General features: G+C 38.8%; 2 protein-coding genes and 1 long non-coding RNA gene across 13 annotated transcripts in view; 2 read left to right on the top strand and 1 right to left on the bottom strand.

Moving 5' to 3' along the window:
- Positions 1–5674, top strand: part of SCAF4 (SR-related CTD associated factor 4) — a 74951-nt gene extending 69277 nt beyond the window's left edge. For all 11 annotated transcript variants that reach the window (XM_087895086.1, XM_087895083.1, XM_087895085.1 and 8 more), the window contains one exon: positions 3683–5674. In XM_087895086.1, the coding sequence (XP_087751212.1) occupies positions 3683–4503 (821 nt within the window). In that variant the 3' untranslated portion in view covers positions 4504–5674. The remainder of the gene's footprint in view (positions 1–3682) is intronic.
- Positions 5675–6701: 1027 nt separating this feature from the next.
- On the bottom strand, positions 6702–14654 carry SOD1 (superoxide dismutase 1). The gene is made up of 5 exons (XM_034432215.3): positions 14490–14654; positions 10469–10562; positions 10025–10094; positions 7852–7969; positions 6702–7009 (listed from the first exon to the last, which is right to left on the bottom strand). The coding sequence occupies exons 1-5, from the start codon at positions 14586–14588 to the stop codon at positions 6899–6901; spliced, it is 492 nt and encodes a 163-aa protein (XP_034288106.1). The 5' UTR covers positions 14589–14654; the 3' UTR covers positions 6702–6898.
- A 1036-nt stretch (positions 14655–15690) lies between these two features.
- Positions 15691–26130, top strand: part of LOC148113363 (uncharacterized) — a 29434-nt gene continuing 18994 nt past the window's right edge. The window contains exon 1 of the long non-coding RNA XR_015734470.1: positions 15691–15828. This is a non-coding gene — a long non-coding RNA (uncharacterized LOC148113363). The remainder of the gene's footprint in view (positions 15829–26130) is intronic.

Below are 26130 nucleotides of genomic sequence, written 5' to 3'. Positions count from 1 at the left end.
CAGCTTCTAAGTAATAAGACCATGTGGGAAATATCATCAGAAGAAGTTTGTAATACTATCAAAGTTTCTAAAGAAGTGTCAGAACAGTGACAAAGCTGGGAATGTCCATAATGCTGTTATTCCATTGTATCTATATGCAGCTCAGGTCCTGGAGGATGTATTTATCTTCTTAGGAGCCCATTAAATAGCATCTGAGTATGATTATAATGATGATGAATGCATAACTTAATACTTTTGCCTCCTATTTTTTCCACAACAACTCATTGAATATTTTAGTGTCTTATGTTCCCATAACAAAAAGCAACCCAAGACAATTCCTGCTGCATGATGCATGACCTGCCAGGAAGTTCCTTGGAATATAGCAGACTGCTACTTCATTTTTTTAAAAAAAGACTGCCTTTAATTTTTAAGGAAATTTGCCTTTTAAAAATGTCACAGTATTTCCTTTTCTTGCAGTATTTGTTTTCTGTTTGTTTTGTCAGGGTTAAACAGGATTCAAAACTCTGAGTCACAGGTATCTTCTATATCTCTCAGTTCTGCCAGTTTCACCATGTAGCATTCCCTTTTGTTTCTTCTTAAAGCTTCATCCTTTTATCTCAATTGAATATGGCCTTTCTCTCCTTTGTTCACTGCATTGACCTTTCCTTCATAGACCTCTGTAAATTTGCACTTGCTGTTAACACATGGCAATTCATTTTCAGTCGGATCACAAACATGCTACAAGCACTGCAGGTCATCACTACAGATTCCTTCTTTATCTTTACATTTGTTTCTTAAGGTTATACTATAGGAGGCTTTTATTTATTGTTTCTTTCTCAGGTAAGCCAAGGATACACCCCATTTTGAATATGGTGTCCATTGCAATCCCACATTTAATTTCCATTTACTGGAGGTTTTTAAGAAGAGACTGGACAGCCATTTGTCTGAAATGGTATATGATCTGCTTGAGCAGGGGCTTGGTCCCTTAAACTCTGTTATTCTATTCTGTTATTTCAAAAAGTATTTGTGGAAATTACAACAGGTTCAAAGGAAGACATCAAGAATGTTAGGCGACTAGAAATCAAATTCTTGAGCAGATATTTAAGGAGTTCTGTATATTTAGCCTGAGATAAACACAACTGGGGAATATGATAACACTCTTCAAATACCTGAAAAGGTGTCATTTGGAAGAAGATGAAGAATTTTTTAAAATTTCAGAATGTAAAATACTGAATAATAAATGTAAGCCATTGGAAGGGAGATTATAATTGAAAATTGGTGAAGGAAACAAATTATCATGGGTAATAAAATATTGGGAAATTATGGTTGGTTAGCACTAGCGGCTGCTGTTGTCACATGATCTATTTTCAATGTTCAGTGATCATTTGTCAGTCTCTCAATCCCTCATTCTTTCCCATGCCCAGTAGTGATCACTTACTTGCCTGATGGAAATGGGAGGCAGGGAGGCAGATTTCTGGTTCTCCCTGCCAGATTTCACCTAGGAAATTCAAAGGAAGCTGGCAGGAAGTTGAATATTTTTTCCTGCTCCTTGCTTTTTTGCCTGCCCTCAGTCATTCTGTTTCTCTGGGTAAGGAAATGCCTCTGAAACAATTACTCTGGGGCATGGCTTGTCTAGTAATCTTTTAATTTCATGACTACTTTTCTTCCTCCTAATTATAGTTATACCTTTATCTTTATTTGAAAGAAAAGTATGGAAAATATGTCAAACAAAATCTAAACATAATCCTAATTCTAAATAATACAAATATAGTAATATATATTTAAAAATATAGTTTATGTTGCAATTTAATCCCAGCTGAATTTCTTGATCCTTGAATTCAGTTGTTTCAACAGTTATTTAGAGGTCTTAAATTGTGCGTGTTACTTGATACATGGACCTCTTTAATACTAAACATTGATTTTGTTTCCTAGTGATTATTTTTGTGAAGTGAAATGTCTTCAAATAATGTGTAAATTGCATCTGGGATCTAGAATCTGTTGCAGCCACGTGGATCATGTTTTGAATATAATAATAGAAATATGTCTTTCCATATACGTTGTTCCATATACGTTGTACATGGTTGTCTCATGTACAACCATGAGACAAAAAGCTGCAGGAAGATACTAACAGTCATCTCTCTGCCCTCCAAGCTGATCAGGTTCTTTGATACACTGTTCTAGCAGTGATAGCGTTTTTGGCTGAGCTAGGCTATTTTGCCAAACCCTAGAGTCATGAAAACAGGCAGCATATAAATCTCTCCCTCCCCTCTGCCCCCCAAAACTCCCAATTATGAATTATATAATGGGCATTGCCTGTCAGTATATGATGAAACTTGTTTTGCACACTGGGCAACTACTGAATGGGAAGTGGTGAGGCATTGTAAAAAATTGCTTAACCTGCTTCAGAAAACTAGATTCTTTTCCCATGTGCACTTGAGGCTGCTTAGCAAATATAGATACAACCCTCAGCCCACCCCATTGGTATATTGTAGGGGAAGGAGAATTCTGTTTCTTTTAAGCAAGAAAGTCTTGGGTTTAAAGTATTTCTAAAAACCAGACTGGAGTCTTGTGTTCAGGACATTAGGTATTTATAAGGGTTTAGAATTATAGCTATGCTTACTGATGTATGGAAAGACAATGCTGAAACAGATATACTAAGTACATATTAAATAAAAGTTGTAATTATTATCAACCAAGTGTACATAGAATTAAGGACCAGCCTTAAGTCAATAATATATTAGATTGCTGAAAATAATGCCCCATCGATTGAAAAATGCACACACTTTAATTCTTTGTGTTTTGACTCGTGTCAGCTTTACAAAGGAATGGGAATTAGTTGTGAAATGTAATAGGATGTTTGAAATGCAATTTCAGTTCATACTTGGACTTTATGTTCTGCTCTGGTTATAAGATTTGGTATAGAGTTGAAAATTATATTCTTTTAATTATTGAATTCCTATTTAAATGTTTCTTACAGATGAAGATGGGTCTGAAATACTTGTATGGCATAACATATTACAGTTTTGTTAAACCTTTAAAGAAAAAAACTTCCAAAAATTATTCTGGGTACTATAAGCCCGATTTTATCAGCAAAGCATTTAATGCAAAATCTTTAAACCTTTAAACCTTTTGGATTGATGCAGGGTAGTTCTTAACTGGAAGACAGAAAGCTTGTATCAATGCAAGTTTTTGAGATGATTGCAGAATTGTAATTTGTTGTATATTAGATATTGAAGGTTAGAATAGGCCTATTAAAATAAAAGGCATTTAAATGGGGCATGTTGATTAAATGGTAGTGATCCACAGATAATCTATTTAATTTTCTGTCCATTAAAAAAAACTGAATGAATTTCATGTGCAACCTTCTCCAGTAGCTTATTTTGCATAATTGATATTGAGCTGAACTTTCAGAAAAATGGTATACAAGGGGTTTGAATTATGTACTCTTTCATAGTGTTTCAGTTTTGGTAGACCATGCTTTTTGAAAAAAATTGAAGGCAGGTCTCTATTCACTAAATTTTAAGTGTATTGATAAAACTATTAATAAAAGCCTGTTTAAATGTTGCGTGCTTCAATGTTTATAAACATATTTAATGTTACAAAAATTGAAGCCTGAAAAAAGAGCACATCTTCTAATCTTTTGAGAGATTAAATGTGAACAAGAAGTATCTTGTAATTAATTACATGTTTTTTGGCTTACTAGGTACTCAAGGAGTTACATCTAGTCCAGTGATTGGGCTTCAGACACCTTCTACTGGCCTTTTAGGTGCCCGACCCGGTTTGATACCACTTCAGAGACCTCCAGGAATGCCACCACCTCATCTGCAACGGTTTCCAATGATGCCACCTCGGCATATGCCTCCTCATATGATGCACAGAGGTCCGCCTCCAGGGCCAGGTGGTTTTGGAATGCCTCCACCTCATGGGATGAAGGGCCCTTTCCCACCCCCAGGCCACTTTGCAAGGCCCAGTGGAATGCCTGGAGGTGGTCCAGGAGGATCTGAGGATAATAGAGATGGAAGGCAGTTCAGGAATGACAGGCCACCATTTACTCCACATAGAGACCAAGAAAGGTTTGGAAGGAGGTCTTTTGGGAATCGGATAGAAAATGAACGTGAACGCTATGGCAACCGTAATGATGACAGAGAGCATGAACGCCTTGGTAATCGTGAAAGGAGAGAATGGGGAAGAAGAAGCCCCGAACGTGATAGACACAGAGACTTGGAGGAAAGAAATCGGCGTTTCAGTGGACACAGAGAGAGAGATTCTAGAGATAGGGAACCCCATAGAGAAAAAGATGAAAATCGAGGAAAGGAGAAACCCGAGTTAACAGACAGAGTAGATGGGGTCAAAAACTATGAATCTCAGAGCAGTAAAGTAGAAAACACAGACTCTGTTTCAGAACTTAATAAAGAGTCTGAACCTATTGGTGTGAAACCAACTGAAGAAGTAGCATCTGAGTCTACCTCATCTCTTGAAAAACCTGAAAAACCTACTGGCTCAGTTGTGGAGGCTCCTCGCTAGAGACTGGAATTTGTCAAACATTGGAGTGTAGAGCTTTAGAATTGTACAGTATGCTGTATATTTGCTTTTGCTATATCACAATTCCCCCATAGTTTATGGGGACATGTAAGCAATTTGATTGCTTCCCTTCTATTTAAAATAGCTACACAATAACATGAAAAGAAATAAACCATTACCCATTTTCTGCTGTAACTTTTTTAAAGTTTTCACTTTAAAAAGTTTACAAATCAGACTTAGAAGTGCTTTCTATTTTTTTTTAATTTAAGTGAAGGTAAAATGGTGAAAGCTCCTAAAAATAGGGATGTGTTTTTAATAAACTCTATTTTCATAACAATCCTTAACGTGTGCTATTCTTCCTATGCTGCACTGAAGTGGTAAAGAATTGTTCAACATCTTAAAAGTTTGAACTAATGCTGTACTGGAGTCTAAATTAGACTGTTTAAATCTGTTAAAACTGTTTGTATAATAGTTCACAGAAGCTAAATATGTGATAGTTACATTGATTATAAATTTATGCATTTTAATTAACTACATTAGATAAAAATTAATAGCTTTTAAATGTTTTAAGAAATCTGGTGTTTGCAGTGAAGTCACTTTTTTTCCTGGCCATCCAATTAATGCCGTGGTAAATGTTGCCCTATAAATAAGTTCCTGGACTTATGCCAGCTCCTGTGGAAAAACTTTTTTGGTGATTTAATACATTAGTATGTTTGGGCTTGTTCACCTCCTCCAAATTACCACTGTATTTTAATGTGTCTTGGAATAGAGTATATGAAAGCAGACTACTAAGGTTTTTAAAAGGACTTTTGCATACTTTTGCCAAGTAACCAAGCTATTTAAGCTGGCTGTGTCATCGTAACTTTGTAGTAAGTGAAAGAAACGAGTATTAACTCCATTAGCAAATGCCAGCAAGCCTTAAGAGTAATATACATTTTATTCCTTGGTTTATTCTATACAGTGATACTCTTATCCAAAATTGCAGCAAACAGCAAATACCGATGCCATGAAATTTTTCTGTTTTGATTTGGTGTGTCTTTCAGATAGCTTGTTATGCTCACTTAAGCGGAAGTATAGATTCTTCCCCTCCCTCCACTTAATTTTTGGAAGATGACTTGAGGCAAAATTATTCTTTGCAATAGAATAAAAAATAACTTTATATATTCTTGTGAAATTAATTTGTAATTTGTTTTGAACTGTTTCCATACCATTTATCAGCATACCAAAATTGATTCTAAAATTCATTTAGTAAGCAGTCCCTAATTCAGTGAAGATCATCATGTATGTATGAATAGAAATGATCAATACTTGCTTGAAAAAAAAGTTCAGTGATATAAAATTTCCATGCGGCGCACTCACAAAGCTCTCAACTTGTTGGCCCGCATTTTGTTCTAGATATTAAAACTCTTAATGGATTATAGTCCCTGCTAGTTACCAGGTGGTGAAACAGACTTGTGTGGACAAAGCATATATATAGCCAAGTACAGTGTAGACAGCTTTTAAGACAAGGCCATTAATTTGCTCCAACACAGGTAACCACTACTAACAATTCTGATTTCTCTGCCTTTAACATTAAAAAAAAAAAAAAAAAAAAAATAGAACCAGATTCACTAATCTGTTTTTATTTTCAGCATGGTCTTCTATAACAATGCTCTGTGAAATTCCATCTTTATATGATAGGATTAGCAGTATAAAACCATTACTAAATTTAGGGTTTGTTTTGTTTTAATGCCATACAGGATTTTGCAGATTTGTTACCAGAGTTTGTTATCAAACCCTTTAAGGTCTCACTTTCCATAGTGAAGTGGCAGGACTTCTGTTCAGCAAACTGCCTTTATAAAGGTAATGTAATATAGTTATGTAGACTTCATAGATTACTTAAATGAAAATATTTTTGTTGGTTTCTTGTAAAATTTAACATTTTAAACCACATCCCACAGGAAGCAGCAACAGTTCTTATATAGAAAGTTTGGATAAATATTTGGGAGTATGTGGTCTCCAGTGATCAGGCTGTCATTTAAGATTTATTTTGACCAGTCTTGATTTATTAAATAAAACCTAGAATGAGAATTCGCTGGATTTTTAAAGAAAAGGATTATCAAACTAGCATTACAGCGATTTCAGATGTCCAAAGCATTTCCCTTAGAATGTTTTTTTAAAAAACTGCACACTCAACATCCATATAATACCAATACTCTGCATTTGTGTTTTACAGCACTTTAATAACAGATAAAAAGGTAAGGGAAAAACAAGACTTGCCAGCTTAAATTCCATTTAATACAACCATAATATTCTTTTTTAAACCATAACAAAGCCCATTAACGGGCAATTCTACAAACACATTTATATTCCACATACTGTACTGCTTCTTCTATTCATTGTCACTCATAGAAGTACTTTATGCTTTAGCTAGGCCAACTACTCCACAAGCTAGACGAGGACCAGCATTTCCAGTTTTCAAGCTCTCTTCATTTCCTCCTCTACCCAGGTCATCCTCCTTTTCATGAACCTAAAAGGTACAAATCAACACATTCAAGTCAAGGCCATTAGTTAATAAAATTGGAATTTTATTCTCAATTTTCAGGGTTGTTTTTTAAAAAAACATGTCCCTTTGTTGAATTATATATGCCTGCAAGAAATTATATATTCTACCATATCTTAATATGAAGAAGAAAGCATCTACTAGTTTAACAGTAAGTTAAAATTAGTTAAGATACTGGCAATCCTTTGCTGCAACAAGAACATAAAATGCTTACGGGATATGGAGCAATCTTGTTCCAGAGCAAGCAGGCCTCATGAGAAATATGAGCCATCATAGTATGAAAATTTACACTTAAGTTCTAGATAAATGCAATTAAGGAATCAAAAAAGGATTACTGCCTTCAGTGTTGTGTTGTTATTCCTATATGCTCATAATACAGCTACCAAATCTGGATAGTTTCCTCTTCATGTGTGTGAATTGCATCTCATAGCATTCTTTGTTACTGGCCAGCCTGATTTGGGCCACTGGCCTTATGAATGTTCAATATTCCTAGTGTACAGGAACATCTTTCTATGACGATTAATCTGAAAATTTAAGCATATGCAGAACTGTATCTTAATATTATGGACCTCTACTGGATATTTCTCCATCTATAATTCATACCAAGGCATCAGGAAATCTGGGCTTAAGGATGCTATAAGCCCAGGTTTGGTCAATGGGTTCCATATCAACGGTTTCACACTGAGTCCCTGCTGATTACCACCTGAAAATTCTGGGTTTACTAATTTAAAAAAAAAAATGCTTACAAAGGTCACTCAACTTATAAAGGTTGAGTGAAAGCCAGAATAAAAAATAATTCCCCGACTTACCACCAAAGAACGTCCAATAATTGAATGTGGTCCTGAGAGAGAAATACACTGGTCCTCCATTGACACCTCTGCAACACCTGACTCATTTGCAATTACATTTCCAAGATCACCAACATGCCTGGAATAGAGTTGTTTCACAGAGTTAACAATAAAACCTGACCAACAATGTCTCTCATACACAATTTTCTACAGTATTACCTTCATACGGCTGTTTTCAAGCTGTACATGAAAGTCATGTTGATCAGTTTTTAGAAATTTAGATTAGAAATACTATAGCCAGCTAATAATGCTCTTAACAATATGTCAATATTTAGGTATTAAAACATTTAAAATTTGCTGTAAACAGAATCTTCCACAAATGCAATATCCAGTTACACTTAAAAGCCCGTAACATTAGTCTTAAGGCTTCACTTGTAGAAATAATCTAAATACACTTCAATGCCAAATACAATGCTAGTTCTTTAAAGTTTTCCTATTGCAGCCATTGCCTTTTTTACACTTATCATGAACAAAATACTGGATCTCCTTTTGTGTAATTCTTAAAGCAGCAGCTGTTAATGACATAGGAAGAGAATTTATAACTATACAAGTTTCCAGAATGTCCTGAAGAGTTCTGCTGGGGTCTATTTGTAATATAAAGCTACAAATACAAATTGATATTTTCATTATAATTCATGTGTATACAAGTACTGATGCCTTTAATTGTATGGCTGTATTTTGCTTGTTCAAGTAGTAACTGTATTTTTATTTTTGGCAATGCTGAATAAACTGTATGAAGCACAAATCTCTTGCTACGTCTTCAGACTAGTATATAGAAATACAGAAATATTCCCCTAAATATTCTAGCTTGGTGCCTCTGAACAAGATACTAAGGAAAGAACCCGTTCATTTAATAAAATCTGGTGAAAAATCAATTGATTTACTTATCAAAATTATACTCCATCCCCAAAATGACTACAGGTAGTCCTTGACTTCAGTATTGTTCAAAGTTACAGCAGCATTGAAAAAAGTAACCTATGGCTGTTTTTCACACAACCACTGTAGCATCCCCATACTCATATGATTAAAATTCAGATGCTTGGCAATTGACTCATATGATGGCTGCAGTGTCCCCGAGTCATTGGGATCATCTTATAAGTCAATGGAAATGCTTAATAACCGTGTTAGTAACTTTACAATTGCAGTGATTCACTTAGCAGCTATGGCAAGAAAGGTCATAAAATAGGGCAATTGTTTTGCTTGGCAACAGAATTTTTAGGCTCAATTGTGATTATAAATTGAGGATTACCTGTATTTTTAATCTTTATAAACCTCTTAGAGAGCACATCAGTTGCCATTTCTTAAGGACACAATATTTAGGGCTGAGATTTAAAACAAATGTTTCAAAGCAGGGGTCACCAACCCCTGGACTGTGGACCGGCATGCCAGAAACTGGATTGCACAAACAAGCAAAGTCCCACCCGCAGGATGCAGGCAGCACACGAAACCACGGCCCCTGTGGTCCGTGGAAAAACCCCTCTTCATGAAACCGGTCCCTGCTGCCCAAAAGGTTGGGGGCACTGTTTTAGAGAGAAAAAGGTGGCCAAGTCAAAAGCTGGAGAACAAAATAATATAGGAAACTTTATGTTACTGAAGGAAGCAGGTGTCCCCATGAAGTACAAAAAGCAAGCAGCTAAAAAAGGTGCTAAGAATAAATGAAATTAATAATTGAAGAGATAATGAATGATTGAAGAGACAGACAAAACAAGCTAGTCATAGGGCCATTGTACAAAACTGGAGGTTCAGAGACTTAATTTATATCTTGCATGAGCAGGCACAGATAAAAATTTCTGAGATTGTGAGCTGAGTCACTGGGCACATGCACGCCTGAAGCAACCATTTGTGGAACAGTTTGTGTGAGCAGCAACTTTAATGCCTCCAAGAAAGATGCTTGTTTTACACTAATGAGCTTTGCAAATTATGTCTTTCAAATATTGTGAATAGATATGTTATTAAGTTAGTATCTGTGATTATTCACACACTGGGAAATTTTTTGGAAAACTTCAAACAGAACACATATATCTAACCTGAAGTTAAAGAATTAGAAAGGTGGTCTTGGTTTGCAAAGTGCAAACCCACTCTACCAGAAGTTACCCTTTAAATCACACATAGGAGAAAACATTTTTATACATACCTTATTTCATCCTGTGGCCCACCGTGAGTTTTCCCCTCAGGATTGAAGTGAGGACCTGCACTGGTACATCCTGTAACGTACAAAATAATATGCAAGTCAACAAAGATAGCTTTAAAAATAAAACCTAATAGAAAAACTCTATTATCTTATAGGTATTTAAGATGGTTCGATCTATATATTCTATATAACATACACAAACTACAAGCATTCTTATTTGTTAGGATATACAAAAAATCTACCATTTGAATTTGAACATTTGAAAAATTGTCATCATTGTTTGAATGATTTGAAAAGCATTCAACACTTATCAGTAGATGAATTTCATTTCTTTCATTTAGAAGTTAAATGAAAAATAATCAGGCATTTATTTATCATTTATCCATAATTTTAGGATGACAATCTGTATTCGTGGTTATCAGAAAAATGTTAACACAAAAATGTTACCAGTTGTGTTATCTCCAAATTCATGGATGTGGAAACCATGTTTCCCTGGAGTCAATCCTTCAATTTTTCCTTTAACAATTACTTTTCCATCATCCTGAAATATTAAAAAAATGCACAATAATGTTCAAGCAGTAATTTCACAAAAGAGTCTTAAATATGCAGAATTAAAATTGTTCCTCATATAGAAAGTAATTTAATAGGAATTTAGAAAAAAATGACCCTATTTGAATCAGAATCCAAATTAAGAAACAGACCAAATCAAAGAATACATTGAGAATTGCATGATGAATGCACACATATCTATAACCCCAAACTGAATGCTGTTATGCCATATAGCAGGATTAGCTATTTCAATATGTGTACCATATACTTTTTTTTTTGCTTTAATTTGTATGCCGCCCTTCTCCGGAGACTCAGGGCGGCTTACAATGCATTAAGCAATAGCCTTCATACTTTTGTATATTTATACAAAGTCATCTTATTGCCTCCACAATCTGGGTCCTCATTTCACCTACCTTTGAAAGGATGGAAGGCTGAGTCAACCTTGAGCCTGGTGAGATTTGAACTTGCAGTAATTGCAAGCAGCAGATGTTAATAACAGTGCTTAAGTCCACTGTACTATAGGCTCTTCCTTGATTTTTACTTGATTTTAATGTGCACATTTTCAATGCCACAACCAACAGAGGTATATGATATTAACAAGCATATGCATATATTTGTTAATATCTATAGTATAAAACTCCTGTTTCAATTTTTCCCAATCTTGGCAAGCAACCTTTGTAGTAATTTTATTACAAAAATAAAGCTAATACAAACTAAAAATAGAAAAGAAAAAAAATAGAAAAGAAAAATAATAAAGAATATTTTTTTATAAAGAATTGACTTCCTCTTTATTATAAACAACTTTGGTAAATTATCACATTCTCTTAAAATACAAATGATCTCTTCTTGCCAAATCCCATCTCTTATCTATAAACAAATCCTTAAAATCTCGTTCAGTCCTGATCAGCAAAAGTCTATTATAGATTACCAGAGATAACAAACTTTATATCACTTCCTTTTATCAATCTTGATCTTTAATCTCTTGAATTAGAGAGAGTTTTACCCATTCATAAAATGGTGGGTTTCAACAGTCAGGCTAAACCACAGTCAACCATTTCTCTCTACTGTCCCAGTTTTTCTTGATTACTTTTATTTTTTTTGCGGAGGGAGGGCGGGGGTGGCATTTCCAAACAAAAAACACCAGGCTGTAATTGCCTACTCTTTCAAGAGTAGCTTTTTAGGAATAACATATTCTTACAAAAAGCTTTGCAGGTTACTACTCTGTAATTAATAAGAGTATTTTGAAATATCAGATGGATGAGGAATTTGGCAAAAGCCTGAGTTCCTGAGGCATGTCAAAGTCTGAAGCCATGAGATAACAACATATGCTAAAAAAGAGATTAATCCCTTGAAAAGGCTTGAATCTTTGGCAGTTCTGAACCTCCTTCTACAAACAGCTTTCAATTTTAACTACCCTATGGAGGGTAAAACTCCCACCTAGTTTGATGGCAACCAAGAATGTAAAGTTCTAAGAACTTCATTAAGGAGAGCCCTGTTTTACTAATCTCTTCTTCTGGGACTTTTTTTTAAAGGGGTTGGACCCTTAGATTTTAGTGGTTGGCCAAAAATGGCAAGTATGTCATAGAGTATAAATGCCTCCATTTCCAAAGACTTCATCTATGTAGTCCAGGGGTGTCAATGTAGTCCAGGCTACACCCACCCCAGCTACACGAAGGGAAAAAACATCACAAAACGAGTTTGACACCCGTGATGTAGTCCAACACTAATGTAGTCTGTTACACTATTCCCAAAATCTAGGCCAAATTCCAAAGAAAGGTACTTTAACTGTTTAATAAATGTGCAAAATTCACAATCATGGGGTAAGTTTATTTCACAGATTCTTTTAGAAATTACCTGAAAGTTTGTAACTGTTCTTTCATTGTTTAGATAACCATTAATGCAAGTATTTCATCAGTGGCAACAGTAGTTACTTATTCAGAGATCCCCCCCCCCCAAAGTTAACATATTGCAGCATTAAAAACATGAGATGTTGACCTAATGCAAAATAAGTATTGCATCACTAACACCCAACTATGAGAAACTAATAATTATATCAGTTGAGAGCTACTTTAGTATGATTAAGCCATCAGGCTAGAAACCAGAGGAAGAGAATTCTTAGGTGCAAAGTCAGCTGGGTGACCTTGGGCCAGTCACTTTCTGCCAGCTCTAGGAAGGAGGCAATGACAAACCACTTTTGACAAATCTTGCTAAGGCAACTGCAGGAACTTGTCCAAACAGTTTGAGAATCAGGCCCAATTAAACTAAAAGAAAAAAAAAAAGGTAACTGATATCAACTAGAAATCATATTTTATTTTAATACATGTGCCAAAATGATTTTCAAAACTGTTTATAATGAAGGCACAAGCTTGTATGTTTTTTAAACCAAGGAGAGTATTTTAATGGGACAAAGCATGGTTCTTTTTAAAAATAACTTTAGTTTTCTATAAACAAATACTTTTCAATTTCAAAGGATTAAATGATCAATATAAACAAATACACAAAAATATTACTGGAAAATATACATGACTGTCACAATGTTAAATGTAAAGTTTCTATTGAATGCTTACTTCTGAACAAATACATTTCTTAAAATCAAACAATGCATTGAAAAAAATCCTCTATTGTGTGAATTTTCAACTGCCACCACTACAAGTGTTTGAAACTATTCTGCAAACAAGTTAAATTCTACAGCTGATCAGAATTGATTCAAATATTTCAAAGCATCCCTTTTGCCACACTTTAAGAGCTGTTAATTATGTATGTGGTCTACTGTTGCCAGCAGTATATCACATACATAATTAGAGTACATACAAAGTTGATGCAATCTATTAAATAAGTAAACAACCCATGTATGAAATGTATAAAAGATAAATACTATATCTAGTATTTCCTAAATAGCATACAAAAAAGATCATCTATCGTAACTCTAATCCACGGTTTCATCTCCATTTCAGTTTCCCATGGCAGATGTATACTGAGCACCCACATAACCTTTATATTGTGTTCATTAAGATTTTATTTATGAATAGGCACAGAGGTTGCAAAACCTGTTTGTCCAGTGAGGAGAATTCAAAACTCATACTCTTGTCTTTCCCAGCTTCAAAAGCAGGCATTAAAGTCCTCTTCTAAAACTATGACTCAGCAATTATTCTTTATGGAGCAGATTAAATAAATCTGGAGCATGTGCATCTTTTATTACAGAATGGACAACAGAGATGCTCTCTGAGGATCCTGAGAAAGTTTTGGGGAAGTTACCCTCACTGGAAACTAAAAGATAGAAAAATCATAACCTCAAACAAATAGGATGTTAGTTTCATTGGTCCAAATGTTATTCTGCACAAAGGCAATGAAAAGGGAGATTAAAAAATGCATGATAGAACTAAAAATCTGAGCAAGAATTAAAAACTATTTTATCTTCCCTAGCAACAGCTATTTTTTTTAAAAAAAAAAATCCCAAACTCGAGTTTGCAGTTTCTGTTATCTGGTATTTGGTATTTCATAACTACTACTCCTCTTCTACAACCTTAATCGATCCAAATCTAAAGAGATCAAGGGCAAATCAGGATAAAGTAGCAATAGTAGAAGTTTAGCCTCCAACCACAGTTGTGCAACTAAATCCAGATTTAGTTAACCTGATTCTGCAACCTTTCGCAATTAGGAAAGAAATCAAATGGACTTCTCCCAAAAGAACGGGACCCAGGGTGCACGAGGTCTCCACTTGCAATATTAACCCGGTTATCTGGGACATCCTCTTCGGTTCAGCATCTCAGCCCGGGAATAGCCTACAAAAAAAACCGATCAGGGACTTCCAAGCCGCAGCTTCCAACGTGGGTACTGCGTAGCCTTCCAATTTACGCTTCCTACAGCGAAAGGGAAAAAAATTCTCTGTCTTAAGAATAACCCGGGAGCCAAGCCTTACTTTTTGCTCAAAGTAAACGACGCCGCTGACGTTGGCCTTGCAGTTGGGGTCGCGAAGCAGAATGCAAACCGCTTTCCGCGACGCCATATCTTTCGCCATGTCTTCGACTGCAGCAGCTTCGCCCGCACTGCAAACACCTCTCCCCGAGCGCTTGCGCGACGCCCCCTTTCATCAGCGTTTTATAGCCTCCGGGCTTTCTCTTCCTACCAATCACGAAGCTTCGTTGAGCTTCTAAGACCTGCCTTCGCGGGACGACGAGGCCAATCTGTGAGTCGAAATTTAAGTGTTTTTTTTTTTTTCTTACGCAACCAGAGAGAAAAATTAAAGGAACCGGGCCGCCTTTGCTGAGCTAGAAGCGTGAGGTCACGTTTTGTTCGCAGGCTTCTAGTGGACGCTCAAACATAAATGCCCGGTCCCTTAAGAGCAATGAAGAGGCGCGGACATCAACTCCCAGAATTCCTCAGCCGGCTCTGTGAGAATGCTGATAACAACCAGTTCTGCTGGCTGAGGAACTCGGGGAGTTGAAGTCCGCGCCTCTTCAAGCTGCCAAGGTTGAGAAACACTGCCTTAGAGAATGCATTTTATTACCATTTTCAAATAGTTTATGAATAACGTAGAGAGTAAAAATAATGCAGAGAGACAGTTTGTGTAGTGGTTAAGGCATCAGAGACCATGAGTTCTAGTCTGGCTTTAGGTACAAAGCTGGCTGGATAACCTTGGGGCAGTCATTTTCTCTCAACCCTAGGGGCAAATAACACGGCTTTTGTTATTTGTTAACTAACATAGTTACTTTGAATTTTAATCTGATTTATATTCTTTCTTTAAAGTGATGTTCAAAATTTATTAGCTTTTAACATTCTTAAACTGATAAACAAGCTGATAAACAAACTAGCTCCTGATAAGAAAAGTTTGTTAGTACAAATTGGGGTCTGGCTTATCTCTTTTTGAACCCTAAACAACCTTTCTCCTTACAATTTATTCCCCTTCAGACCTCATTTTAATAAACATGTATGCTATTATCCTGTCCAATCAACTTTCCTCTTTCAAATTTCTTTGTTATGTTAACTATAAAAGGGATGTAAGCTAAAGATCGGGATTCCCTCTTTGAATGGAGAATCTCTTTTGCCTGAATATTCTGATAAATTGTAATAAAGTGATCTTCCTGTCTCGGTTTGTCTCATTGGAAAATATGCACACCGAGGCACAAGCCTGAAAAAGCCATATTTGACCATCAAAAGAAACCAATGGCAAATCTGAAAATCCTTGTCCAGAAAACTGCAGGGATTTGTCCAGGCAGTCTCCAAGAATGTTGGACTCCATTGAAGGGAAGAAAAAAAATGTAAGGCTTGTCTCTCTTATTGTCATTCATTTATTGTGCAGGTAATCTTAGTACAGGTAGTCCTCGACTTACAACAGTTCATTTAGTGACCGTTTGATGTTACAATGGCACTGAAAAAAGTGACATATGGCCATTTTTCCTGCTTATGACCATTTCAGCATCCCCAGGGTCACATGATTTACATTTGGATGCTTGACAACTGACTCAGTATTGCAGTATTCTGGAGTCAAGTGATCTCCTTTTTTGCAAACCATCAATGGGGAAACAGATTCATTTATCAACCATGATTACTAATTTAAGAACTGCAATGGTTCACCTCATAAAATGGGGCAAAAACCCCAAAAAATATTTTGGGTGATAGGTAACTGTTCATTTAACCATCCACTGCATGTTTTGTTTTTTAGATTTTGTCTCCAGGACTGTTATTACTGCTGGTGACAGTTGGACTAATGTTTCAAAATATTGGGTCATAAATACATACTGTACTGGTAGTCCTTAACTTATGAATGATTGTGGAATCCTTGGTGCTCTCTGAGCTTACTTGTTTTCTTGCAAATATCTCATTATCCTAACTAGGTAACATCATCATAGTTAGGGTAATGAACACCATAGTTAGGGTAATGAAACGTTTGCAAAAAAAACAAGTAAGCTCAGAGAGCACCAAGGACCCCTCATTTCAACCCTGAGTTACAAATATTCTCCTTTATTGGTTATGACTGATTGCTTAGTGATTTTTTGAAGCTATGATGAACAATCCAAAAGCTTCTTATGACCTGATTTCATAGTTATGATGGCTACCTCCCACTGTAAAGTGAACTCATTGTGGGTGTTTGGCAAATGGTTTACCTTCATGGCCATGTGCAGCATTCTGTGGTAATATCACTGCAATTTCAGACAATTTTTGCTGGTTTTTGGCAAAAAAATGCCTATTTTGTAAAATGAATTTGCTTAGCAACTGCTGCATTCACTTAATGTCTGGTGTGTTTGCTTAACAACTGCTGCATTTGCTTAATGACTGCCACCAAAAATGTCGTAAAAGTGGGGGAGATCACATGGGGACCACTTAATGACCACAATGTAAGTGTAATTCTGGGCTCAGTTACGGTCATTAATCAAGAACTATCTGTAAAAGCATTTTCTGTCAGTTATTTTTTTTTATATCTTTGTTTAAAGACCAACATGGCTGCCTCATACAATACTATATGATTAATCTTTTCTTTACTGTACCATACTACACTACATTATAATAATCCTAGATGGCTCATAACAAAATCAATAAAACAAGATAAAAACTTCATACCTTGGCATACATTTTAGTAATCATATGCCCTTTCTCCTGGGCAAAGGCCAATCTACACAGGTTTTTGTTTGTTGTTTTAATGTACATTATGAAACAGCTCTTCAACATTCTTCAAAGCTATTTACTTATCCTAGAGCATTTGGAAGTCAAGAATTACTTGTTCATTGGTATGAGCTTTCTTTTTCTTCAAGTCTTCTAATCTCATCTTTTCTAATTGTCTTGGCTTAATTTTACCCTGAAATCTTCATTTTCATTTGAAATCATCCATGCTAGGAATAATCCATATTGAATGCCATCTTCCCTATTGACTGTATATCTTTATTTATTTATTTATTTTATTAGATTTTTATACCGCCCTTCTCCCACTGGACTCAGGGCGGTGAACAGCCAAGACTAAAAACATCGCATACAAAATTTAAAAATTTTTTAAAAAAAGAATTAAACAAATTTTGGCCCAATAAATTTAAAACACCCCAACTAAAATCAATTAACAATTAAAAATATCTAAGGGGGGGGGGGGGTTTAAGCCAGAGCGGCTTGATGAAATAAAAAAGTTTTAAGGGCACAGCGAAAAGCACGGAGATCTGGGATCCTACATATCTCCGGGGGCAGGTCGTTCCAGAGGGCAGGTGCTGCCACAGAGAAGGCCCTCCCCCTGGGGGTCGCCAGCCAACATTGTCTGGCCAACGGCACCCTGAGAAGTCCCTCTCTGTGGGAGCATACTGGCCGGTGGGAGGCTATCGGTGGCAGAAGGCGGTCCCGTAAGTACCCAGGCCCTAAGCCATGGAGCGCTTTAAAGGTGGTAACCAACACCTTGAAGCGCGCCCGGAAGACCACCGGGAGCCAATGCAGATCATGCAGGAGGGGTGTCACATAATCCCCCGCGCGGCCTCATTCTGCACCAGTTGGAGCCTCCGGGTGCTCCTCAAGGGGAGCCCCATGTAGAGAGCATTACAGTAGTCCAGGTGGGAGATGACGAGTGCCTGAGTGACCGTGCATAAGGAGTCCCGATCCAGAAAGGGACGCAACTGGTGAATCAGGCGAACCAGATAAAAAGCCCCCCTGGCCACGGCCATCATATGCTCTTCTAAAGACAGCTGTGCATCCAGGAGGATGCCCAAGTTGTGAGCCCTCTCCGTGTGGGCCAGTGACTCACCCCCAATAGCCAGCGATGCCATCAGTTGGCTATATCGGGACGCCGGCAGCCGCAGCCACTCGGTTGAGTCGGAGCCTGTTTCTCCCCATCCAGACCCGCACGGCCTCTAGGCACCGGGACATCACTTCAAGGGCATCATTGGGATGGCCTGGGGTGGAGATGTACAGCTGAGTATCATCAGCGTACTGATGGAACTCCACCCCAAAACCACAGATCATCTCGCCCAGCGGCTTCACATAAATGTTGAACAGGAGGGGTGAGAGGACCAACCCCTGCGGCACCCCACAAACAAGGCGCCTCGGGGTCGACCTCTGCCCCCCTGCCAACACCAACTGCGACCGGTCAGAGAGATAGGAGGAGAACCACTGTAAAACAGTGCCCCACACCCACAACCCCTCCAACCAGCGCAGCATGATACCATGGTCGATGGTATCAAAAGCCGCTGAGAGATCTAACAGGACAAGGATAGAGGAACAACCCCTATCCTGAGCCCTCCAGAGATCATCCACCAATGCGACCAATGCCGTTTCCATGCTGTGCCCAGGCCTGAAGCCGGACTGGAGCGGATCCAGATAGACAGCTTCATCCAGGTACTGCGGAAGCTGTTACGCCACCACACTCTCAACAACCTTCGCCACAAAGCGAAGGTTGGAGACTGGACGGTAGTTAGCCAAAACAGTCGGATCCAGAGAGGGCTTCTTGAGGAGGGGCCTCACCACCGCCTCTTTCAAGGTGGAAGGCAAGACACCCTCACTCAAAGAAGCGTTAATAATCCCCTGGAGCCAGCCTCGTGTAACCTCCCGGGAGGCCAACATCAACCAGGAGGGACACGGGTCCAATAAACATGTGGTCGCATTCATCCATCCCAGAATCCTGTCCACGTCCTCGGGAGCCACGGGTCAAACTCTTCCCAGATAACATTCTCAAGACCTGCCTCTATCATCCCGCCTGAATCTACCCAGTCAGAGACCAAGCCTTCCCGAATCTGAGCGATTTTATCGTGCAGATACTGGACAAAATCCTCAGCCCGACCCTGCAAGGGATCCTCCCACACTCCCAGATGAAGAAGGGAGTGGGTCACCCTAAACAGGGCGGCTGGGCGATTATCTGCAGATACGATAAGAGCGGAAAAATAATTACATTTTGCTGCTTTTATCACCATTAGGTAGGTCTTAATGTGAGACCTCACCAGTGTTCGATCAGATTCGGAACGGCTGGCCCTCCAACCGCTCTCTAGGTGTCTTTTCCGGCGCTTCATCTCCCTCAGCTCCTCGGAGAACCAAGGAACCAAGTAAACTCGGCGACGGGTCAGAGGCCGCAAAGGCACGACTTGGTCCAAACCACCAGCAGCCGCCCTGTTCCAGGCGGCCACCAGCTCTTCAGCCGAGCCGTGAGTCAGAGCCTTAGGAAATGGCCCAAGCTCCGTCTGGAACCTATCAGGATTCATCAGGCGCCTGGGGCAGAACCACCTAGTCTGTTCTGTCTCCCTGCGGCGGGGTGTGGCGGTAAGAAAGTCAAGCCTAAGAAGGGAATGATCTGACCATGACAAGGGCTCAATCGCTATATCCCCTATCTCAAGATCATTCATCCACTGACCAGAGACAAAAATCAAGTCCAGAGTGTGTCCTCCCATGTGAGTAGGACCATGAATTACTTGGGTCAGGTCCATGGCCGTCATGGAAGCCATGAACTCCCAGGCTGCCTCAGACGCTTCGCCGACAGATGGCAAGTTGAAGTCTCCCATGACCATAAGCCTGGGGGTCTCCACCGCCACCTCGGCAATCACATTGAGCAGCTCAGGCAGGGCCGTCGACATGTGGCAGGGAGCCAGGTACGTAATCAGCAAGCCCACCTGCCTCCCATGTCCCCACTTCACAAGGAAGGACTCACAACCGGCTATCTGAGGTACAGTGGCCTCCCTCAGAACAAGTCCTTCCTTTACAAGAACCACCACCCCCCTGCCCCTCCTCTGGGACCTCAGCTGATGGAATGCCTAGAAACCCAGTGGGCACATTTCAACAAGGGGAAACCCCCCTCCTGGCCCAACCAGGTCTCCGTAATACCCACCAGGTCCGCACCTCCCTCCTGAACCAGATCACAAATAAGGGGAGCTTTATTTACCATGGACCTGGCATTGCACAACATCAACTGAAGGCCCGGGGCCTGAGGACCTGCACAACCCAGGGAACAAGAAGAGCATTGGGGGCTGGGGCATGCCACCGCTCGCAAACAGTGGGGGCGCACCCCCACAACAGGATAGGGTCCCCTGCTCCCGCCATATCTGCCCCTCCCACCCACAGTACTGATGGAAAAACCCTCATTGGTACAAACTCTAGCCCCCTCTTCGTCCCCCAATCCCACACCCTCTAAGCCGTGCCCCCCTGCCCGACCAGACTCCCCCCCATGGGTTTACCCCCAAACCCGTCAAACAACCCTCCCCCTCCCAGACCCCCTCAAAATACGAAATAGAAATTTAGCTAAAAAATCCCACAACATCCTCCTCGCTGCATGCCACCTCTCTGGGTTCCAAAACCCTTCATCGAGGTAGGCCCTCGATAGCATAAAGGGCCAAATCTGCGAGAGAGGGGAATCTTGCAGACCAAGAAGTTCAGTCCTAGAGTACATCTGAGGGACTGTAATGATGGAAGGATAAGCTGGCATAGTCCGGGAAAACCCCAAAAGAGGAAACTTCATCAGCTGATGACAAAGTCCAGGGAGAAACGTATCAAGTGATGAAATAAAAAGCCCTCCCCCATTGCCCTCTGACTGCAATGGGGGGGATCCGTAGGTCAAGGACCACGTGGACCGCTCTCTCACACCAGCCATGTTGGGAGCACTAATTTCCCAGTTCTTCCGCCGGCAGGCAAGTTCCGTCAGTTTGGTACATCGTCCCTGGTACTTCCTGAAGGGGGCAAAGCGGAGCACCCAAAGGGCAATAAGGACAGTTCCATATCAAAAGACATGTCCAGATGGAACAGACAATAAAAGACCGGGCTCTCACAACCCAACCAACCACATCCCCAGGTAAACCCCTGGGGAGGGGAGGGGGGAGGAGCCTTGGGGAAACCCCCTGTCTGCCATGTTGACTCCACTGTCTGGCGGCCCCAACTCCTCAAACCACCAGAGGGCCACACTCAGCATCGATGGTATTAGCACGGTCCAGGGACGAAGAGGAAACCAGGGGCACTCGGAACGGGGCCCAGTGGGAGTCCATTGAGTCCAGCAGCCTCCATAGCGACACAACGATGGAATGGCAGCGGTGCAACGAGGGAATGGCAGCTGCAGCAACCTCGGCCACCTCAGAGGCACCCACCAGCACAACGAAGACCTGGGGCAGCCCCCCCGCCATTTGGCCACCAAGGCCACATCTTCCTCGGTGCAGCCCAAACTGCCGGCATTTTCCCGGCTCCCCCGACCGCGCCATGTGAATATTGACTTCCTATCTTTTTCTGTCAAAACCATAATACATGAGAAATTTCTACTATTTCTGTCCCCTTCTCTGTCTCGCTTTCTCTCCCCCTCCCCCCCAGGATAGCCATATAATCCCATTAGAAAAAGAAAAAAAACACCGTTGATTAGTATCTTTATTAGGAGCAGTCAAAATCCCATAAAAAGAAGTATTTGTTTATTATGGATATTCATGAAAGCAGTAAACCAGAAAAGGAACAGAAAATCTATTTCTTCTTTATCATGACATACTCTCGCCTCCATCTATTTAGAAAACAGTAAAAGACCAACATAACTATATGAAGCAAAACCAAAGCTAAAGCAAGATTGCAAAAGAACTGCCATGATAACTTCTAGATTTTCTTATTTTAACCTTGGCAGATTATTATTGTTTAGGAAGGACAAAAAAGGCAGTGATCTTTCACAGAGACTTTGGAACACAGGATGCTAAATTATGGGAGGTGGCAATATTTGGGTGGTGGTGGTTGAACTGGCTGATATGTTGTTACTTATAGATGTTTATATTTTTATGCTATGATTTTAATATTTTAGAGATATAAGTCAGCTAAAATCTTTTAAGATTTGTGCAAAACTAAATAAAAACGTTTAATATACATCTAATGCATATTTCTTATTCTATCAAGAACTTCAAAATTTTCCATTTATCTCTCTGTCAGCCTTTTAAGGTGTCGAGATAAGGAAACAGACTCCATGAACTATATTTCATTAAGATAAGACTATATGAACTGAAACTTGAAAATCTTATTGTATTTTCTCTTCCCACTCTCTTATATGCTTTTTCCTTTCCCATGGGTCAAGGCATGCTTCAAAATTTTTGTTTTGTAACAGCTGTTGAACATTTTTTCTAAGACCATCTCCTTGCTCCATACATGCTCCCAAGAAAGTCAACTTGTGTGTTTAGCATTTACAAATATGCATTATATAAGCTATAGTAGTTGGAAAAGAGACAGTTTGTAGCCCTTTTTTTCTGGCATGCTAAAGTAAAGAATAGATTTATATTAGAAGGATGACTTTTAAAAGTGGCTAAATCAGTTAGTATTGGAATTATGCTTCAGCTCATTTGGCAGAGAATGAATAAGAGCATGAAAGTCAATAAGAAAGTTAAAGTGAAAAAAAAATAGGAGCTGAAAAGAGACTATTTCAATAAGTCAATGTTTCAAGATATATCTCCAAATCAATTATAGGAAGAAAGATAAAGGATTATACATGGCCTTTAAAAGCAAGAGTAGAAGACACTGAATTGACTATAGGAAAGGAGGGCAAATAGGGTAAAAAGAGTACCTACTAATTTTCTTGTATCTGTGAGAAAGATTACAGTGAAAAACTGCAGCCAAAAAAACAACAACTCTGAAGTTAGGCAAGTTAGAATTAATTAGAATTAGAATGATGAGTCATGTGAGCTATCATAGATCTGAAAAGACTGGACTGAAGCTGATTGCTGGAGTCAGAAAATAAATTCAATGATGTCAATCTAGGCCAGTGATGGCTAACCTTTTTGCCGTTGCATGCCAAAAGTGGGGGGAGCGTAGGGGGTCATGTGCGTGCATGCCTACACCCATAATTCAATGTGCCCTGTCCCTCCCCATGCATGTGCACGCGATCCCCCTGCGCTCTCCCCACTTCTGGCATGTGATGACACGGTGCGCCCGGTAGACCCATTTTTCATCCTCCCCAGCCTCCAAAGATTTTGTAGGAGCCTGGGGAGGGTGAAAATGGCCTCCTCCCCCCGAGGCCGGAAACAGCCCGTTTCTTAACTTCCGGTGGGCCTGGAAGGCCCTGAAAATCAGTTGGCTGGTGCATGTATGCACGCTGGAACTGAGCTAGGGCAATGCTCGCGTTCCCACAGATATGGCTCTGCGTGTCACCTGTGGCACGCGTGCCATAGGTTCACCATTACAGATCTAGGCTGTTAAGTTTACAGATGAGGGAAAGACAGAAGCAGACAATTTGTAAGATTGTAATACACAAAAGTATAAATGAATATTATTGTGAAAACAGTCCAAAACATTTTTTTAAAAAAGACACTAAAACATAAGACAATATTTTATTTTAAGGCTATACCTGCTGGACAGAGGACATGAGGGGGAAAAAAAAATAAGATATGGCCTTCTTTTGCCAGACATCTGGTAACCCTGCTTTCACCTGAGGAGAGATGAAGAAGGAAGGAAGGAAGGAGAAAAGAAAAACAAAAACAAAGAAAAGAAAGCAGCCTCATTTTAAGCTGCTTTAACTCTGATGTCTATCTTTAAGAGAGTTAACAGGACCTCTTTTGGGGGTTTAAAGAACACAATGGTTTTTAAATAACCTGTCTCAACATGTCTTGAGAATATATCTCAATTGCCTTAATTATTTCCGTTCTTTAGATCTAGCTGCCATTTCAAACTTCCTCTCCTCTACTGCTGATTTTAATTTTATGCTCCATATGTTTTGTCATATAAACGAAATGTTGGTAAAAACTGCATAAGCTTATGCTTTCAGGAAAAAACTAATTTTGATTTAATTAAAATGGCTAAGATGTCATCTTATTAAAGTCATATTTACACTCAGTCATATTAAAATTATAATTTAGTAACACCCAAGGCTTGGCCAGGGAGCTATTTAGGGCCCTGAGTCACAAGATGTTTACCTCGTCTTGGGTAAATAGGGTGAATCTCCACTTTGTAATCATCAAAATATCTTTTTGATGATGCCAAAGTGCATGCAACTTTTAGCCAAAAGGAAGTAGAGAATATGAAAAGTTGATATTTGATTAAAATGTTAGTATGGATTGATTTTAAGTGATATTTTTCCCTTGTGGAAAGGACTTGTTGAATTTGCATGAGATCAATTAGGACTGGAATCTATTAATTACTATACTTCTTTGATTCAGTATAAGATCAATTATCTGTAAATAAGTCATTCCCGATTATATTACCATCAGTACTAGTTCTTTGTTATTGCAACAAAGCCAGTTGATCTCTGTGGATTTCTTTCCATGGCTTTAGACTAAAGCAACTACTATATACTTCTATATTTGAGAAGTGGGCGAAAAAAATAACACATTAAAAGACTAATATCAAATACAGTAAGGCAACAACCAGCTCAATACAGAATACACTAAGCATACCCTCAGAAATATATAGGTAGATTTCCAATTGTGTTAAGAATAATCTTCTTGTTGTGCCATATCCGTCATTGGCAATCATGTTGGCAATCCTATTTTTGTCAACAGCCGTATAAAAAAGTGCTGCTGAGTTTTGTCCAAACCAGTTCCTAAGGTTTTGAAGCCATGATGTTCTTGTTCTGCCTGGACCTCGTTTGCCTTCAATCTTTCCTTAGAGGATTAAGTGAAGGATACCATATTTTTCTGGGTGTTGCATCACATGTCCAAAATATTCTAACTTTCGCTTTTTAATGGCTTTGATTATTTCCCTTTGCTTTCCCAGGCGGCTTATTACCTCCTTGATTTTGTTAACTCAGCTTATACGTAACAGTCATCTGTAAATCCACATTTCAAATGCTTCTAGTTTCTTCAAGTGGTTTTCTGTCAGAGACCAACTCTCTACTCCATAGAGCAAGATAGAAAAGATGTAACATCTGACAAGCCTGATTTTCAGTCTTAGGCTTATGTCGTGACTGCAGAAGATCTTTTTCATTTTCGAGCTTTCTCTATCCTTGTCTTTACTTCACTGATCATGTCCTAGCTTTCATGTAAATTAAAACCGAGGTACGTGATCCTTTCAACTTTTTCTAATGGTATTCCTTCCGAATTTATCAGCGTGTTAAGAATACCACACAAAAATAATTCTGGCATAATTAAGCATTAAGAAAGAATATAAAGCTAAATATACATTATTTAAGTATACAATAGATCAACAGGCAGACTTCAAGCTTTTGACAACTGTTTCAGTGGAATGATTCCAATGGAATGATGAACAATGAATAACCTGAAGGGGAGTGTCAAACACAATGTATTTATTCAGTATTTACATGCATCTGGATTGCTCTGGTAAATAACTAAGTACCATTGGCAATAAGGGTAGGTTAACACACTGTGCTAACTGTCGTTTGTTATACCAGTAGTTATTGAAAAAGAACAACTGTCAAGATTCACACAAATATACCATATAATATGCCAACATCAATTCAACCACATTCTGACTTACTATGTTTTGTGAATCAGGGCTAAAGGTAAGCTTAACTGTTACATTGCTTCTTTACCTGTCTATCTCTGCTTAACAGATTCTGCTTAATCTGTTTCAGACTAGAGATTGCCAATAACTTTTAGTTCATTTATAAAATATAGAAGGCATTCTAAGCAGTAGAAGTTATATTGGCTGTGAGGAAAAAAAAATCAAAATTAATTATCTTTATTAGACCAACTGAAATTATAAAAATT

The sequence above is a fragment of the Pantherophis guttatus genome, chromosome 5, assembly GCF_059756535.1.
Source record: "Pantherophis guttatus breed Tessera chromosome 5, ASM5975653v1, whole genome shotgun sequence".
NCBI classification, from domain to species: Eukaryota; Metazoa; Chordata; class Lepidosauria; order Squamata; family Colubridae; genus Pantherophis; species Pantherophis guttatus.
The sequence above is the reverse complement of the archived record's forward strand: the minus strand, read 5'-3'. Positions and strand labels throughout refer to the sequence as shown.

Coding starts and splice junctions, on each gene's coding strand:
- SOD1 (XM_034432215.3), bottom strand. CDS start 14,588: ATGGCGAAAGATATGGCGTCGCGGAAAGCGGTTTGCATTCTGCTTCGC. Junction 10,095..10,468: donor ATTTGGAGATAACACAACTG/GTAACATTTTTG, acceptor TGTACGTTACAG/GATGTACCAGTGCAGGTCCT. Junction 7,010..7,851: donor TTATTGGACGTTCTTTGGTG/GTAAGTCGGGGA, acceptor TGTACCTTTTAG/GTTCATGAAAAGGAGGATGA.